The sequence below is a fragment of the Medicago sativa genome, chromosome 7 (genome assembly GCF_051527215.1).
Source record: "Medicago sativa cultivar Bolivia chromosome 7, Bolivia_mono, whole genome shotgun sequence".
Lineage (NCBI taxonomy): Eukaryota > Viridiplantae > Streptophyta > Magnoliopsida > Fabales > Fabaceae > Medicago > Medicago sativa.
Genome location: NC_140755.1, coordinates 52,902,812 through 52,920,575, shown reverse-complemented (window position 1 = coordinate 52,920,575; position 17,764 = coordinate 52,902,812). Strand labels below are relative to the sequence as shown.

At 36.2% G+C, this 17,764-nt stretch overlaps 1 protein-coding gene and 2 long non-coding RNA genes across 3 annotated transcripts; 2 read left to right on the top strand and 1 right to left on the bottom strand.

Moving 5' to 3' along the window:
* The first annotated feature begins 1,055 nt into the window (after nucleotides 1–1,055).
* On the top strand, nucleotides 1,056–3,539 carry LOC146906703 (uncharacterized). The gene is made up of 2 exons (XR_015018201.1): nucleotides 1,056–1,532; nucleotides 3,284–3,539. It is a non-coding gene; the product is annotated as an uncharacterized LOC146906703 (long non-coding RNA).
* A 1,352-nt stretch (nucleotides 3,540–4,891) lies between these two features.
* On the top strand, nucleotides 4,892–8,175 carry LOC146906702 (uncharacterized). Its single transcript, XR_015018200.1, has 2 exons — nucleotides 4,892–6,238; nucleotides 7,990–8,175. It is a non-coding gene; the product is annotated as an uncharacterized LOC146906702 (long non-coding RNA).
* Nucleotides 8,176–10,922: 2,747 nt separating this feature from the next.
* Nucleotides 10,923–13,556, bottom strand: LOC146906701 (B3 domain-containing transcription factor VRN1-like). The gene is made up of 5 exons (XM_085728941.1): nucleotides 13,476–13,556; nucleotides 12,304–12,757; nucleotides 11,932–12,056; nucleotides 11,187–11,478; nucleotides 10,923–11,102 (listed from the first exon to the last, which is right to left on the bottom strand). Exons 1-5 carry the CDS (start codon nucleotides 13,554–13,556, stop codon nucleotides 11,062–11,064), a joined length of 993 nt encoding a protein of 330 aa, XP_085585067.1. The 3' UTR covers nucleotides 10,923–11,061.
* Nucleotides 13,557–17,764: the final 4,208 nt, after the last annotated feature.

Below are 17,764 nucleotides of genomic sequence, written 5' to 3'. Positions count from 1 at the left end.
CTACTCCGTCTATACATATATACATTCAACGATGAGTAAATTTCACGAGGGGGCCAAATATAAAGATTTTTTAAAAGACTTATATTAAATTTAAGAGTTGAATATATTTTTAATCTCTACACAATTATATTTCTCTACATCTATTAAAGAGATTGAAAGTGTCAAAGTAAGAGAAATAAACTTATCAATCCTGGGATAATTTCAAACTTTTTGTTTTTCTTACTTTTAATTGGGAAATAGATTTGTTTGAGGTGACTAATAATATATTATTATGGTAGCTTAAAATAAAATGTACTCAAATCATTCAATGTAAATAAATTGTTTGGGGTATCCAAATTAAGGCAACCCCATCCTAACAAGAGGCTCCTCCCCTATATGCATTAAAGATATGAGTCGTTTTGGGGAAAAAATGTTAAATAGACAATTATTTTATGATAGGAGAAGTATATCAAACTATTAGACTAACAAATCACCCCTCTAACTCGTTTTTCTATTTCCCTTTTATTGAAATAAGTGATTTTCACATCTATTTCGTTTTATTTTGTGATTTCGTCGTCTTCGTGCGACATTGGTTGTTCGTCGTCTTTGTGCGACGTTGTTTGTTTTTCTTGTTACTCTCGGGTATTTGATCATTTCAGATTGTCAGATCAGCTTCGATCCAGTGCAGATCCAATCAATGACTTTTGCGTCATCCACGTTGCAGATCCGAAAACATGGTTATTCCGGAGATTTAAATATAGTCATATGTGTAGGCATTTGTAATTTGCCATTTTATGCTATTAACATGGATGCTGTGAGCCTGTTCACAGATTCATCCTTTTTGTTTTTAGCTAATTTGCATTATATCGATGTACTCTTTCAATTTGAATGAATGAATATATTTTATTTTGTCAAAAAAAAAAAACTTACTCCCTCCGTCTCATTTTAATTGTTTTTTTAGCAATTTCTTTATGTCTCAAAATAATCGTGACTTAAGAATATCAATGAAACATTTATTATTTTTTTCCACTAATAAATTCCTATGTATTGAATTACACTATACTTGTAACATCCCGCTCGTCAGCTAATGGAAATTTTACCTGTTAAATGTATCAGATGACTCAGGTTCATGGAAAGTGAGTATGGCGAAAATGTTAAGTACGAGGGAAGCTAATAGTATGTAATATTAGTCAGGTACGGATGTATGTATCAGTGTTAGGCAAACACGTGCTAAGACGGAAGGGCATTTAAGTAATTGCGCGCAAGGGAGTATATAAGTGATGTTGGCACCAAAATCTCTCATTTCCACTTCTCTTTCTCTCTCTAGGTTAAGAGAAGAGAATTCTCTCCTCCTTCTCTCTATAAGGCCGCCCCATCTCTCCCTCTCTGGACCATCAAAGCTTCCCAAAATCATGCAAATGGTGATCAAGCAAGGATCTTAGAAGCTTCATGAGAAAGAAACAACAAAGAGAAAGGATTGAACTTGGATTTTGGGCTAGGGTTTAAACTTGGGGAAAGCTTGGAGCTTGAGGAATCACAAGGAATATGTTAAGGTGAGTTCCATAGATAGATTACCATCCTTTGGGTTGTGTAATTTCATGTTTAAAGGATTGATTTATGTTTATGAGGGATTTAGAACCCTAATTGTACTTTTGATAAATTCTTGTCAATTGGATGTTAAAATTGCCATGAGATATGTTTAAATGAAGCTATATATGTTGTTGGATGTATGGGTGCATTACAGGGTCCAATTGGTCGAATTTTGGGTCGAAAATGGCGAAAACCCGTAGCCGAAAGCACCGAAAACGCGAAAATTCGCAGCGCTGCGCCTGTACAAGGGCGCTAGGCGCCCACACACAGGGAGCCAGCGCTAGGCGCCCTACTCCTGGCGCCAGGCGCCCCAGACAGGACAACGTTCGCGTTGTTCTGCGCTCGGGTGCTTGGGGGCAGTCGCGTGGGGGTCCGTAGCGATCGTTTCGGTGTATTCTTGTACTGTTTTCATTTGTTTTTCTACTGGAACATATATGGTTTTATCGAATCTTAGAACTTATAAACGGCTTGGAATTCGGGTTTCGGCACATTCGGTCTTTGGAAATTAATGAAAAATCTGTACACATCATCCATTGATCTTTGAATCAAAATCATGGCAATCTTAACATGAATGGCAAGAGTGAATCAAAAGAGTTTAAGTCGATATTATTCGGGTAGTAAGCACTAAGAAAGGGAATAACTTAGAGCCTCGACATAGTAGTCGAGAACTAGCAAGCTTAGCAAGAATTCTAGGATGTCAAGATGCGAAGTATATTATGTTCGCATATGATCGAGAATGATAGGACAAGTATGTTGAGATGTGGATAGGATAGTTTATCTCTCCTCTATGAATAAGATATTACAAGCATGAACAAGTATGATATTACCATTAATCGGATCGATTAAGGTTCCGAGGTAAACATGTATGCATAATTAGGTTTAACCTATACGAAAGACAAGACCATGATTAATATGTGTAGGTGACATGTCTCTTGCTATCCACATCAGGGGGATACAAGGGGTTCTCGTAATGAGAACGATTCAAGCCGTAAGGGACCCGCATGTCACTGAGTAAACAAGACGTAGGTGCTCGTGTCTCTTGTTATCCACGCCAGGGGGATACGGGAGGTTCTCGACCTAAGGGGAACGGTTTAAGCCGCAAGGGACCCGCACGACACCGAGGGAGTCCGATGTACGTACATCGGTCATGTATGGGATTGATCTCGGGGTTACTCCACTCGGGACTATCCGTAAAATGAATCAAGATAATAACTGATTGTTCAACGCTAACCTATGAATGAACTTAGATACGTTTATGTTTATTATGATTATGTTTAAGCTCATGGACGAGCCCATGTATGATTATGTTTAAGAACAAGAACAAGAGCAAGTTATGGATAGAACAAGTAAAGAATATGAAACCGTGACGAACTTAGGTTCCCCTAATCGTCTGGGTTAGATTTATGTCATGATTATGTTAGTTTAGGCCTTGATACGTAGATCGTATACTTGGCTATGCGGTCTTAGATTTTCCCCCCCTCGACCGCCATGACATGTATAGGAAGTGAAGCCTATAACAAGTGAGGAAAGACTATGACGGCTCTAGTATGCACTCCCGTCTGAGTATGCAAGTCCCCACACACGTATAATCAACCGCCAGGTTGTAATGTAGACACGTGGTGACCGTAGGTTTCCCCTTGAGGTTGCCTATAGCCTAGGATTTAGGGGAACTCACTGAGACATTATGTCTCATCCCAATCCTTATTTGTTTCAGATAAACAGGATGATTATGCATGCTTGGAGCCGGATGGATATTACTTCAAGGGTTCGTTCGTAAAGCTGCAGGACGTTATGGACATCAAGGATGTATTTTTATGTATGGATGAGTTGTATGGTATTATGATTTATACGAACGTGACTTGATGTAAATATTATTCATTCGTAAAATTTTTATGTTGCACATTTTAATGTATCCAGTACTAATATTAACACACGTGCCAGACTTTCTAGATACGTCTGGTATGGGTGTTACAATTGGTATCAGAGCAGGTCGATTCAGACCGTGCCTTGGGTCATTAAAGTACAACTAAAGTAGTGGGACCATTGGGTTCCGGGTAAAAGTTCTAATTGTTGTTGTTAGTTGAGCCTGATCAACTCAATTTAGCATTCGACTATTGGAATGGATGCCTGAGAGCTGAATAGGACCCAGGAGGAATGAAGTATGTGATGAAGGTGCACTGGAAAGTGTGGACTCAGGAGTAAGAACTCGGAATGAGTATTAGCAAGAGCTTGATCGTGCCAAAAGGTGGCCGGTGAACTAAGCAAGCACAAGTGTGAATCCTCCGGGAATGTAAGGCATGTTAAGAAAGAACGTTCCGATAAATTCTAGTAAGATGTTAGTGATACTTCATGTATCCGTAAGTGAAGAAGTGGATATATATATATATCTAAGCATGACCGGAAGCTTCGGTAAGAATTGTTGTTGGAATGGGATTATTGTATGCAAAGGAAATGTACTCAGGAACGTAAGTACAAGACTAAAAGTTAAGGAGAAGTCGACATATGTTGATGGGATTAGTAAGCTCTCAGGGATTGAGATACGAGAACAGAAGATTAATATGTTCAGTAAAGGTTCTAAGCAGTGAATGAATTAGCAGAGAAATAAGTTAAGCTGTTCATAGGGGATGAAGTTGAAGTATTATGTGGAAGTTTTATGATAAGTGAGGTGATGAACAAGGCATTAGTTTTAATGTGCCGTGAATTGAATGGATTGGTGTTAATGCTTGCCATGTAACAATTATGAAATATTTTTTTTATGATGACCAGAAGGAATGATGTGCATTAGATTACTTGAGAAAATGAGATTTTTATGTAAATTATGTTTTTTTTTTTTTTCGGGAAACTAATTTTTAGAAATTACGCCAATAGCGAAAAATTTCACTAATAGCGAAACTGGGGCGAAAATTTTCAGTTTTTCCAAAAACTGTCATTTCGTCTCTAGGGCCTTAGTAGCTATTGGGGGTTGTTTTCACAATCTTTTATGTAACAAACACTCTCTATAACATCAAGTATTGGATGCACATCGCACCCTATGATTTCTAAGGAAGTTACTTTTGGAAGTTCAAGAATTTCATTATGGAAAGAGATACAAATCATGAGTGGTGCACAAAGGAATGTATACCCACTTATGTCAAATTTGTTAAATGATCACGATACTTGCTATGAAGATTTTGAACTATGATTTAAAAACTCCCAAATTTAAATGGGTATTGAGAAACTTGGAAACGAAATTGTTTTTAACATGATATTTTCTCACCAAAATTCTTTTAAAAGGTTATGCCTCTATTCGTTCCAAGAATCTGAATACTGATGTTTAGAAAATTTCTTAAAGCAAAGTGTTAGAACGAGTATCGTTATTATTTAACAAGAAGTGACAATTGAAAGTAAGCGAATGCTATGGAGAGAAAAAGGTGTTGAAGTGAACAACAAAGTTTTACGAGGTGCACAAGTATATGTTAAAAGTATTCAAATGCAAGAGGTCTAAGTCGGAAGTTTAAGAGCATGTAAGTTACAAGATGGGTTGATGAATGTCAGAAGTAGCGGTGCATATAAATTTTACTTCTCCATGATAAGTTATATGAGTTGCCATGAATTCGAATGCTAAGAGAATAGTTATGAGATCAGAAGATTTCTTAAGACTCTAAAAAGAGACAAGAGATTCGTAGAATTGTCAGGATAAGTAATGTCAGAATGAGGCACATGTCTCAAAGTACAATAAGTAAACTGATGTATGAATTATATGTTTAACCGATAAGATTATGTATGTATGAAAAGATGTTTTAAAGTTACAAGTAAGCACTGCAGGGCAAACCTGGTTTCTGGTAGGATTTCAGTTAAAAGGCAAATCCTGAGTGTTCATGTTTATGATAAGATACCTTTATGACTGATTTATGTTAAGTGAGTAAGGTGCGAGTCTGAGACAAGGAGTTATGTGTAGCAAGGTAAGTTCCAAGTCATGATATACTAAGATAACTCTAAGTTGAGTGATATTAAGATCAAGAAGGTTATGTTCAGTTACATGTGGGTTAAGAACAAGAGGAGGACATGATGCGTTAAACCCTTTGGATATGTATGAATGGAAAGATGTTTGATTCAGACTATAGATGATAAGATTTTTGTCATGAGGATTGGTAGTTGGTCTTTAAATTTCGAGGACGAAATTTCTTTAAGGGGGGTAGAGTGTAACATCCCGCTCGTCAGCTAATGGAAATTTTACCTGTTAAATGTATCAGATGACTCAGGTTCATGGAAAGTGAGTATGGCAAAAATGTTAAGTACGAGGGAAGCTAATAGTATGTAATATTAGTCAGGTACGGATGTATGTATCAGTGTTAGGCAAACACGTGCTAAGACGGAAGGGCATTTAAGTAATTGCGCGCAAGGGAGTATATAAGTGATGTTGGCACCAAAATCTCTCATTTCCACTTCTCTTTCTCTCTCTAGGTTAAGAGAAGAGAATTCTCTCCTCCTTCTCTCTATAAGGCCGCCCCATCTCTCCCTCTCTGGACCATCAAAGCTTCCCAAAATCATGCAAATGGTGATCAAGCAAGGATCTTAGAAGCTTCATGAGAAAGAAACAACAAAGAGAAAGGATTGAACTTGGATTTTGGGCTAGGGTTTAAACTTGGGGAAAGCTTGGAGCTTGAGGAATCACAAGGAATATGTTAAGGTGAGTTCCATAGATAGATTACCATCCTTTGGGTTGTGTAATTTCATGTTTAAAGGATTGATTTATGTTTATGAGGGATTTAGAACCCTAATTGTACTTTTGATAAATTCTTGTCAATTGGATGTTAAAATTGCCATGAGATATGTTTAAATGAAGCTATATATGTTGTTGGATGTATGGGTGCATTACAGGGTCCAATTGGTCGAATTTTGGGTCGAAAATGGCGAAAACCCGTAGCCGAAAGCACCGAAAACGCGAAAATTCGCAGCGCTGCGCCTGTACAAGGGCGCTAGGCGCCCACACACAGGGAGCCAGCGCTAGGCGCCCTACTCCTGGCGCCAGGCGCCCCAGACAGGACAACGTTCGCGTTGTTCTGCGCTCGGGTGCTTGGGGGCAGTCGCGTGGGGGTCCGTAGCGATCGTTTCGGTGTATTCTTGTACTGTTTTCATTTGTTTTTCTACTGGAACATATATGGTTTTATCGAATCTTAGAACTTATAAACGGCTTGGAATTCGGGTTTCGGCACATTCGGTCTTTGGAAATTAATGAAAAATCTGTACACATCATCCATTGATCTTTGAATCAAAATCATGGCAATCTTAACATGAATGGCAAGAGTGAATCAAAAGAGTTTAAGTCGATATTATTCGGGTAGTAAGCACTAAGAAAGGGAATAACTTAGAGCCTCGACATAGTAGTCGAGAACTAGCAAGCTTAGCAAGAATTCTAGGATGTCAAGATGCGAAGTATATTATGTTCGCATATGATCGAGAATGATAGGACAAGTATGTTGAGATGTGGATAGGATAGTTTATCTCTCCTCTATGAATAAGATATTACAAGCATGAACAAGTATGATATTACCATTAATCGGATCGATTAAGGTTCCGAGGTAAACATGTATGCATAATTAGGTTTAACCTATACGAAAGACAAGACCATGATTAATATGTGTAGGTGACATGTCTCTTGCTATCCACATCAGGGGGATACAAGGGGTTCTCGTAATGAGAACGATTCAAGCCGTAAGGGACCCGCATGTCACTGAGTAAACAAGACGTAGGTGCTCGTGTCTCTTGTTATCCACGCCAGGGGGATACGGGAGGTTCTCGACCTAAGGGGAACGGTTTAAGCCGCAAGGGACCCGCACGACACCGAGGGAGTCCGATGTACGTACATCGGTCATGTATGGGATTGATCTCGGGGTTACTCCACTCGGGACTATCCGTAAAATGAATCAAGATAATAACTGATTGTTCAACGCTAACCTATGAATGAACTTAGATACGTTTATGTTTATTATGATTATGTTTAAGCTCATGGACGAGCCCATGTATGATTATGTTTAAGAACAAGAACAAGAGCAAGTTATGGATAGAACAAGTAAAGAATATGAAACCGTGACGAACTTAGGTTCCCCTAATCGTCTGGGTTAGATTTATGTCATGATTATGTTAGTTTAGGCCTTGATACGTAGATCGTATACTTGGCTATGCGGTCTTAGATTTTCCCCCCCTCGACCGCCATGACATGTATAGGAAGTGAAGCCTATAACAAGTGAGGAAAGACTATGACGGCTCTAGTATGCACTCCCGTCTGAGTATGCAAGTCCCCACACACGTATAATCAACCGCCAGGTTGTAATGTAGACACGTGGTGACCGTAGGTTTCCCCTTGAGGTTGCCTATAGCCTAGGATTTAGGGGAACTCACTGAGACATTATGTCTCATCCCAATCCTTATTTGTTTCAGATAAACAGGATGATTATGCATGCTTGGAGCCGGATGGATATTACTTCAAGGGTTCGTTCGTAAAGCTGCAGGACGTTATGGACATCAAGGATGTATTTTTATGTATGGATGAGTTGTATGGTATTATGATTTATACGAACGTGACTTGATGTAAATATTATTCATTCGTAAAATTTTTATGTTGCACATTTTAATGTATCCAGTACTAATATTAACACACGTGCCAGACTTTCTAGATACGTCTGGTATGGGTGTTACAATACTGAACTATTTCACCAACTACAATTAATAAAAGTGTTTTAGTAAACTATATCAATTTTACCATTAAAGTAAACTCAACTATTTTTAAGAACCGCACACGACTCTAAAACGACTATTAAAATGAGACGGGGGGGGGGGGGGGGGGGGGGTGTGGGATGGTTTAGTGCTATATTTTTTTTTTTGGGTCAAGTAGCCTAACGGCTGGAGAAATTCACATGGTGAAATAGTGGGGTGTCCGGGGTTCGAACCCTGACCCCTGCATACATAATGCATTATCCCTTACCAAGTGAGCTAAGGTCGCGAGGACAATTAATGCTATATTAATACATATTAAAACAATAATATCTATTAAACGCATACGTATTAATGTATTTTTTTATGGTAAATATGTTCAAAGAGAAAAAAATAATGATAAATATGTACCGTTGAGATATGCGTAATAAATAGTATCATTGACTGATATATTATCTCTTTATTTATATAATATTCATTTCCTTATAAATACTACCTCCGTCCCAAAATATAAGAACCCTTTTGTGAAAAACTCGGGAATTATGAAAGTTGATTATTATATTAAATTTTTAGACAATTGCTAATGTTTTACAAATTTACCCTTTAGGAGAGAGGGATTGTCAATGTTTCCAAAAGTATTTATTACATATTAAAGAAAAATATGTAAAATAAATAGGGGTATATTGGTGAAGAAATAATTAATGTACTTTGAAAATTTAAAAGGGTCTTCTAAATAGGGACAAAGAAAAAACTCAAAAGGGTAGATTTACTCCCTTATGATCATGGGATTTACTTTGTACATATTCTTATTATAGATACAAAAGGCTGAGATCTAATCTCTCAAGTAATTCAGCACCAAAAATCTTGTTCTCAATTTGGAACCAGAGCTCGCGATCAGTGGGCCTAAGAGCAAGTCTAAAATCTCAAAATCCTAGCCGTCAAGTCACAAACCTAGTTGTCCCGTTGGTTGATCTATACCGCTGTCCCTAGGTGTTACACAACATCTGATAGTAAATCCTTCTTTGACTGAGTTTGGACGGTAGGTTCCACGTTTCCGCTGTTTTTTTTTCTCTATTTTGGTGATTTGTGAACAATTTTTTGCACTGTTCTAAATTTGTCCTTGATCCGCCTTACACCGAAGTGCTGTCAAAGATGACTTCAACATCATATAAGGTTGAATCCTCTGCTAAGAGTCTTGTATCTTATGTTTTCTCTGGCAACCCCTCTAACGTCAAAGAAGCTAAATGGTGATACTTATCTCAATTGGTTGGCTACAGTTAACATGTGGTTTCTTGGACAAAAGCTCTCAAATAACCTCACTAAGAGTCCTCAGAAATTGAAAAAAGATTTGTGTGATGAATGGGAGCAAGATGATTATCAATTTATCTCTCTTTTGTGGCAAACCATTGAGCCCTCCTTGATGGTCCATTATCGCTTGTACACCACTTGTTATTATATTTGGCAAAAAGCTAAGAATGTCTATTCTAAAGATATCCAATGTCTTTATGGTGTGATTCATAATATAGCCACCCTGCCGATGACAAAAGATAACATCAAGACTTATGCTAATAACGCTCAGTCAGCCGTAACTGAGTTCAAGCTCCTTGTGACCGATAACGACCCAAAGAAGATGCTTGAGAAATTAGATAATGTTTGCATGGTTTATGTCCTTCACGGTCTTCATGAAAAGTATGAGTCAGCTAGAAGCAATATTCTTTCTGCATCAGATATTCCCTCGGAAGAGGATCTCATCAGGCGCCTCATACGCCTTCCTAGTCTGAAAGGATCAGGTGGGAACGGGTCTCAAACCGACATGGAATCTTATGCATTTGTTTCAAATTTTGCAGGTCGTGGAGGACGCGGCCGTGGTCATAGGGGAGGTCGTGGTGGTGATCGCCCTCAATGTACTTATTGTAAACACTTTAGTTATTATGAAGATTAGTGGTACTCCATTATTGGCTTCCAAGAAAAATCGGTGAATGTGGCTTAGTCTATTGATAATGGAAACAACAAAAACAATGTCACATCTGATGAGGAGTACAAGTCATACATGCAGTTTAAGGCTTCACAAGCCTCATCATTGGCAACAATTGCTCACACGGGTAATTCTACGGTCTGTCTCTCCCAATCATCATCTATTGGCCCTTGGATTTTGGACTCTGGAACTTCTGGCCATGTGGTTGGTAATCCATCTCTTTTATCAAAATTAACCCAACCTATAATCCCTCATCTTTAAATCTTGACTATGTTTTTTTCGTTTCCAACTGTCCGTTCAATTTGATTTATGTTAGCCGTTTGACAAAGAGGTATTTGCTCTATAAATTTCACTTATGATTCTTTTGTTATACAGAATCGGAGTATGAAGCAAATGATTGGTATAGGCTTTGAGTCACATGGACTTTACTACCTTCAGTCTTCATCTACAATTGCATCCTCGTCTACTACAGAATCCCCAAGTATTCTTTATCGTCGTTTAGGTCGTCCAAGTCTCAAAAAGTTACGAGTTATGGTTATGATGTACATATATTTTTAATTTATTATTTAATGGTTAATATTTCTCACTTTAGATGAATCCGTTAAAATATAACACCCAAAAAGTTAATATCATAGGAAGAAGCATAACATTCATTCAAATAAAGAGCATATATCATCAAATAAGTCTATAAATTGAAAATAGTAATTTGGGAAATTGAATTTCCTAGTAGTGTTTTCTTTTGTCAGTATTCCTTAAACAATTACTAGAACCAACTCTTTAGTGGTGGTGGTGATTTGGTAGTAGTGATGATATATCCATCCCTTTCAATATCGTTGAGTAGCTTCTCCTTTCATTTGGGAAGAATCTGCGAAGATCAAATATTAAATTTAACATTTGTATATGAGAAAAATAAATAAGATGAAATGAAAATTAAATCAATTGATCCTACTTTGAAATGTTAAACAATTTGTGTTGTCATTGTCTTCCTCTCTAAAGATATGAACAATGAAGGTAAGTGTAGTGCTAGAGATGAGCTCAAATTTGCAAACATCACCAACTTTCAAGTTATTGTCCTTTGCAAATGCCTTCCATCCACTTGTGAGTTCAAATTTTAGTCCTTTAGCGCACATCCTGATAGAATACCTAGCAGACCAAACTCTCCCATTCAACACCTGAAATTGAATATTTCCTCTCTTCTTATTCAAATCAAAGTGTGTCTTACAAAACAAGGATGGTATATTCTGCCAAACAATAGAAAATGTAAATGTTGATGAATGAAAAGACTGGGGTGTTTTTATTTTTATTTTTGGTGATCAAAAGACTGGGAATCAGATTTTATCATGATGTTACTTTGCTAGATTGTTTCCTATAATATTTCAGTTAATTAACATCTATGTGATGATCATCTTTAACTGCATAATTCTGTAAATCAATTTTACCGTGACAATTGGCTACATAATGTGGCACTGACACGGAAATCACACACAACACTTAACCAAGTGTAATAATTTCAATAATTAAATAAACAAAATGTAATCACATGTGTCAATATCGGACACGGACATGTGTCTAACAAGGAACACACCTTCGATCGTAAGTGTTGATGTTAAAAAGATCATATATGGTGGAAATTTTTTTATTGCTGTTGGCTACTAACTTAAATTATACAAGCCAAATGTTTCTTTGCAGCTTACCGGAAGAAAGTGGTGTTCAACATATGATGCACTCATGACAACAACAAAGGATGGATTATAGATTTTGAAAGACTCTGCTCTTTCAAGAGTTGTAATTTTCTCAACAGTTGTAATAACTTGTTTTCCTGCAAAATTGGAACATTTTAAGGCACATATTTGACGATAATCTTCAAGGTTGCTAAAAATTTAAACATTGTAAAATAGATGCCAACTAATTAAGTTATTCTAATAGTTGTTTTGCAACTGTTCAGATTGAATTCGAACTCCAGAAAATAAAAATGATAATATATGATATGAAGAGAACAAAAACAAATAAATTTATGTTAATGTGAAGCTTTCCTGACACAATGAAGAAGACGTAAAATCGTATACCTTTGGACATTCTATCAATTTGATGCACATCCACCTGTGATTTTCCATGTTTTACACAACTACTGCTTCCAATTTCACATTGTTGATGAAATTCAAAGGAGGAGTTATCTTTCCTCTTTTGAGCTGCTCTACGATTTTCACCATTCGGAGGTTTATTTCCTTGACCATTGGAGACCTTCTTAGCTTCAACTTTTTTGATAGAGTAGTTTATCTCCAAAGCACTCTTTCCAAAGATTTGTACCTCAAATTTGGAAGTTTTTTCATATCTGAAAAGCAGAAGATAGCCATGAGCTAGAGAGTGATGCTCTGCAAATTCTTTCCAACCCTTCTCAAACCATATCTTGCCATCACTTTTTACCAAATTTAATTTCCATTTTGCACCATTTGGAGTCTCTACACATATAGCTTTTGGTAGACCTTTTCCATATTTTTCCACAAACTTTCTTGGCATCACCTGTCAATTAATTACACCATATTAATATGAATTATATAACTCATCAAATTATTTTACATTACTTTAGGAAATACTGGCAGCTCCACACAAACCCCCCTAGCCAAATGGGACAAATTGAATAAATTGACAGAAACCGTTCATAGCCTAAAACACACCAGTTTGGGTTTGGCTAAGCCCAAATTTTTAACAAGTAATCTATTATATTTTTTCAAAAAAAATATAAATAAATAAAATTTCTCTCTAGGCCCCAAATATCTCTAAGCCCCCTAAATACTCATCAGGTAGTTATCTACCGGATTATGTTTATTACAGGAGTTATTTATTTGTATTAGAGGGCCTTAGAGATATTTGCGGGGCCTAAAAAGAAACGTTCTTAAAAGAAGCATAAAAATAAAGCCGAGTGAACCAACCGGACTGGCAAAATGAATCAATTGTTCATGTAATTTAGGAGTGCAGTCCATTAGGTTTGACCAAAATTGACAGCTCTATTTCATATACAACTAAAACTAAGTTTAACTCTAAATTTGAAATTACTGGTTTTACTGTTAGGATGTCACATAAACATTTATAATATGGCATCATAAGGTGTTCTTGTGACATGATAAAGTTTGCACTATCCTCTCGTGTTTCTTCAAGCCAAATACAAACATAAATAACATGCTCTTTATAAAAATAAAATTAAAGATAAACAACAACAACAAATAATCTAAAGGCTTACAAGCTTTCCTTGGAGAAGGTTTTCAGTAAGGATGATCTTGAAAAAGTGGATTGGCTTCACCTCAGCAATCTCACTAGCCATGAGTCGGTACTGTTTGCAAATACTAATGAAGTTTAGATGCCAAGAGCTAAACTAAGACTGTTAATAGGAAGATTCGTTTGCTTGCGAAGATTAGTTTGTTTTAATTCATTTTTTTACTGGAACTAATTTCAAGGCTTCTTGAAAAGCTCGAAGCTTCTTGGAACAAATAACAGAAAATCATTTATTAAAAAAAAAATACGAATACATGATCAATGTCCATAATGACTTAATTTAAGGGATCCTGGTTTATTTGTTCCTTTTTCTTGTTTCTGGTTTAGGTTTTGTTCCTTTATTTGTCCCTTAATTTGTTCATAATGGTCCCCTAAATTTAATTTCTCCAACAAATAATCCAAAAACGCAGAGAAGATAGAAAATATAAACAAACCTTAGCTTGATTCGCGGTTCACATCAGCATTCCACTTGCGATTCTGATTCCTTCTTACCTTCGCTTTTGTTCTTCTGTTCCTTCGTATTCCCTTCTCTCTCTATTTGATGTAAAAACGATAAAGAAAGCCACTGGTATGCTACGTCTGATTAACACAAAGCAACAGAATGAAGAAGAGACCAAACTTGAAAAATATTTAAGGGGTCAAAAGTCTAATTAAGCATTTAATTTATTTGGAAATTTGAAATACTGTTTGTATGTGGTGTATAGTTTTAAAAATCAGACCGGTGATCGACTCCATAAAGGTATTGGGTCACTGGTTAAACTATTGGGTCACTAGATGAAGCGCATGACAAAACCAAATTGAATCAGATGACTCGATCATATGACTCGGTATAACAAATCTGTTTTTGTGTTAAACAAAATTGAATCGGATGACTCATTTCAGTTATATCCATATAAAATTTTACGATGTATTTGTTACAAAATGTCTAATTATTCACTATTAAAATGCATCTATACTTTTACAAGAACTAATATTGTAAAATGAATTTTCACAATTATTAAATAAAAATGTTCAATTATTATTATTATTATTATTATTATTATTATTATTATTATTATTATTATTATTATTATTATTATTATTATTATTATTATTATTATTTATTTTTAGGGAAATATTAGATCTAATAATTGTTATTATTATTAGATTAGATAAGAGTAAAGGAACCGATTGTAGCACTATTGAAAATCCTGTGTATCTAAAAGCAATAAAACAAACTCTAGTCAAACCTAATTGAAACTACACTGCTGCACCACACCTTCATCTTCTTCTCTGTTACCCCAAAATAAGACTACACCTCTTTTCTATATTTGCAACCATCTATACCACAAATGAAAAATTAAATATTAGATCTACTCCTCTTATCTTCATCTTTCTTTTAATATGACTGAAACAACAAAATGATGAATATGAAAAAATGGGTTAACTGTTCCATCCACCATGAACCACAACTGCTAATCATAGCAAGAACTCATTTTCTCACCTTTCTTCTCGTTTTTTTCTTCTGTTTTCTACGTTATACATTAAACCGGTCCCGTTCATTGAACTCGTCGGTTCACCGGTTTTTACTGGTTTTGGCTGAGTCACACCGGGTTTCACCGGTTCGATTGCACAGCCGATCCAATAAGTGGCTCGAACCAGACACCCATACGGTTCACGGTTCAACCAGTTCGACCGGCCGGTCCGAGCCGGGTTTTAAAACTATGTTGTCATGTCTCTCTCTTGAATTCTACATGTACATTCTCTTCTCATCCACTCCCTCGTATGTAAAACGGGTTTCTCTCATATGTAATTTTTTTTTAGGGAATGTAATTTATTTTTTATTTTTTTGGCTTTCGCACCGGTTTCGACCCAGCAAAGGTGGCAGACTAATCCGGCTCATGCGTAAAGGCATGCACACTGGCCAAGCATTGTTCCCCTTGGGAACATATGTAATTTATTTAGAATATATGGTAATATTATTCAGACATGCTTGGAAAAACAAGGTCGTTTATAGGATTAATTTAGATTGTCTCATTGGTTTGAGAGAGTCATATCGTTAGGAGGTCATAATCATGTCATTTTTATCTTTATAAAATTTATGCATTCTTGAATAACTGGATTGCGGTTATATATATGACATATAAGTCGTGGTTAGATGACATCAACCTAAATAATATCCTTCAAAAGTAATATAATAAAATCGGCCTTCGAAAGTAATATATTAAGTTTAAAGTTTAATTTTGTGCTGGTTTGCCTTTGTGAAGCACCCTTTCTATACAAGTACATTGCAACACGTTAATTTAATTGCAACACGTTAACTTAACTAAAGAAATTTTAATAAGATTACAATAAATTTAGAAGCAATTATTGGGAAGATTAGAGTAAGAGTTACTCCCCCAAATAGATTAGAGTAAGAGTTACTCCCCCAAAATTATTTGAAAGTTGGATAAGATACAATTAGATTGAGTTCCTACCTAAGTAACTAAGTTTTGGGGGATCAACCTTCTCTATCTCAATACAAGGTGAAATAAGGATTTCAACCACTAGAAAATCTTCCAACGAGATTTTCCGAATCAAATGTTGAAGTTAATTTGTTTTCAATAAAATAGTGGATCATATTTAATTAAATACCAAAATAAATATTTTAATTTTCATGTTACTTATTTTGTATATTTTTAAATTGTAGATGACAACTAACACATCAAACAACATTTTGCGATCAATCATTGAGAAGGACAAACTGTCTGAAATAAACTTTTTAGACTAACACTGAAACCTAAGGATTGTCCTAAAACATGAAAAGAAGTTGTATGTGCTTGATGAGCCAGTTTTCGAAACGGCACCATCGGCTACAGCTCCTGGAGCTGAATGGGACGCTGTTGTTTTTGGATTTCCAAACTGTTAAATTTGAATTTCCAAATTCTATCATCTACCGAAGTTGTTACTAGGTTGAGTCACGACCATGTCGCTCTCTTTAAGACGTTTCGTGGCACTACCCAAAGTTGTGCAAGGTAGACTATCAACCACGCCGCCTCCAGGATAAAACAAGCCCAGCTACAACTGTTCGATTAACTACTGCACTGTAGATAAATCGTTCGAGAATTACACCCTAAAAATATGGCTCAATCGTTTGATCGGAGCCACTCGATACGGTACGTAACCGCTCTATTCGAAACCACTCAAATTAATATGGTGCTGAGACCACTCAAATATGGTGTTACCACCATTCTAACTTCTCCAAAACATGAATATGGCACTACGACCACTCAAATATGGTGATACCACCATTTCTCCTTAAAATTATTAAAATAATATATATACTGTTAAGATCATTCTTTAATATGATCTTAATAGTACTCTATATTCCGAAGAATCATATATTATCGAAGGGAATATGAACCTAAGACCAAGGGACTATGGTCTTAAGAACACTCTTAATACCGAAGGGACAGAAAGGAGTAGAAGAAGAAGAACGATTTGTTAAAATCGAAAGGGAGAAGAGAGAAAACCGCACAAGAAGCATCAACTGTGAGATTTTGGTTCGAAGAATGAGTGGGGCGAGCTCTCCTTTTATAGGCAGAGTTACTTGGGGATTAAGTTTGCTTAATCCTTAAGCAAACGCGTTTTACGCGTGACTTGGGGATTAAGTTTGCTTAATCCTCAAGCAAACGTGTTTTCTTAATTGGAAATATCCGGAAGCTTCTGGATACGGGTTTGGATCGGGTCGGAATGTAACACATCAATTTGTTACGCGTAACGCTTTCGTATAATGAAAAATTAATTAATTAATTAATTAATTTAACATTTTAAAGTGACAAAAAAATATATATCAATTTTTTTAAGCGTTCACCCGTTCACAAAATTGGGTACCCCAAGGGCACACCCTTAGAGGTCACTTTTCCCATATATAAACACTTACTAGTTGGGGGACCCTTCAATGTGGGACATTTTTAAGTCACACCCACACACTAGTTTTTTCATAGTGTTTTTCTTTCCAATTTTCTTCACTAGAATTAACTAGTGTTCCAACAATCCCCCACTTGACTTCAAAATGGTTTCGAGAAATAACGTAAAACGTTTCCATAAGATTTGCTAATATACAAAGGTGTCGCCAACAACTTGAACCTTAGCATAGTGGAAGGTATTCTGATTTAACAAGAGTTGCTTACAGCATTGAACTCTATCTCAGACATAGAATCCACACACAAACCTTTTCATAGGTGTATTCTAAAAGCCCGTGCGTTTTAAGGCCCTGCACGTGTATCCCGGTTTTAA

Excerpts from the sequence above, each read along its gene's own strand:
- LOC146906701 (XM_085728941.1), bottom strand. The coding sequence starts at position 13,556 with ATGGCTAGTGAGATTGCTGAGGTGAAGCCAATCCACTTTTTCAAGATC. Across the intron at positions 12,758-13,475 it reads ACCTTCTCCAAGGAAAGCTT|GTGATGCCAAGAAAGTTTGT; the intron begins GTAAGCCTTTAG and ends ATTAATTGACAG. Across the intron at positions 11,479-11,931 it reads TTGAACACCACTTTCTTCCG|AATATACCATCCTTGTTTTG; the intron begins GTAAGCTGCAAA and ends ATTGTTTGGCAG.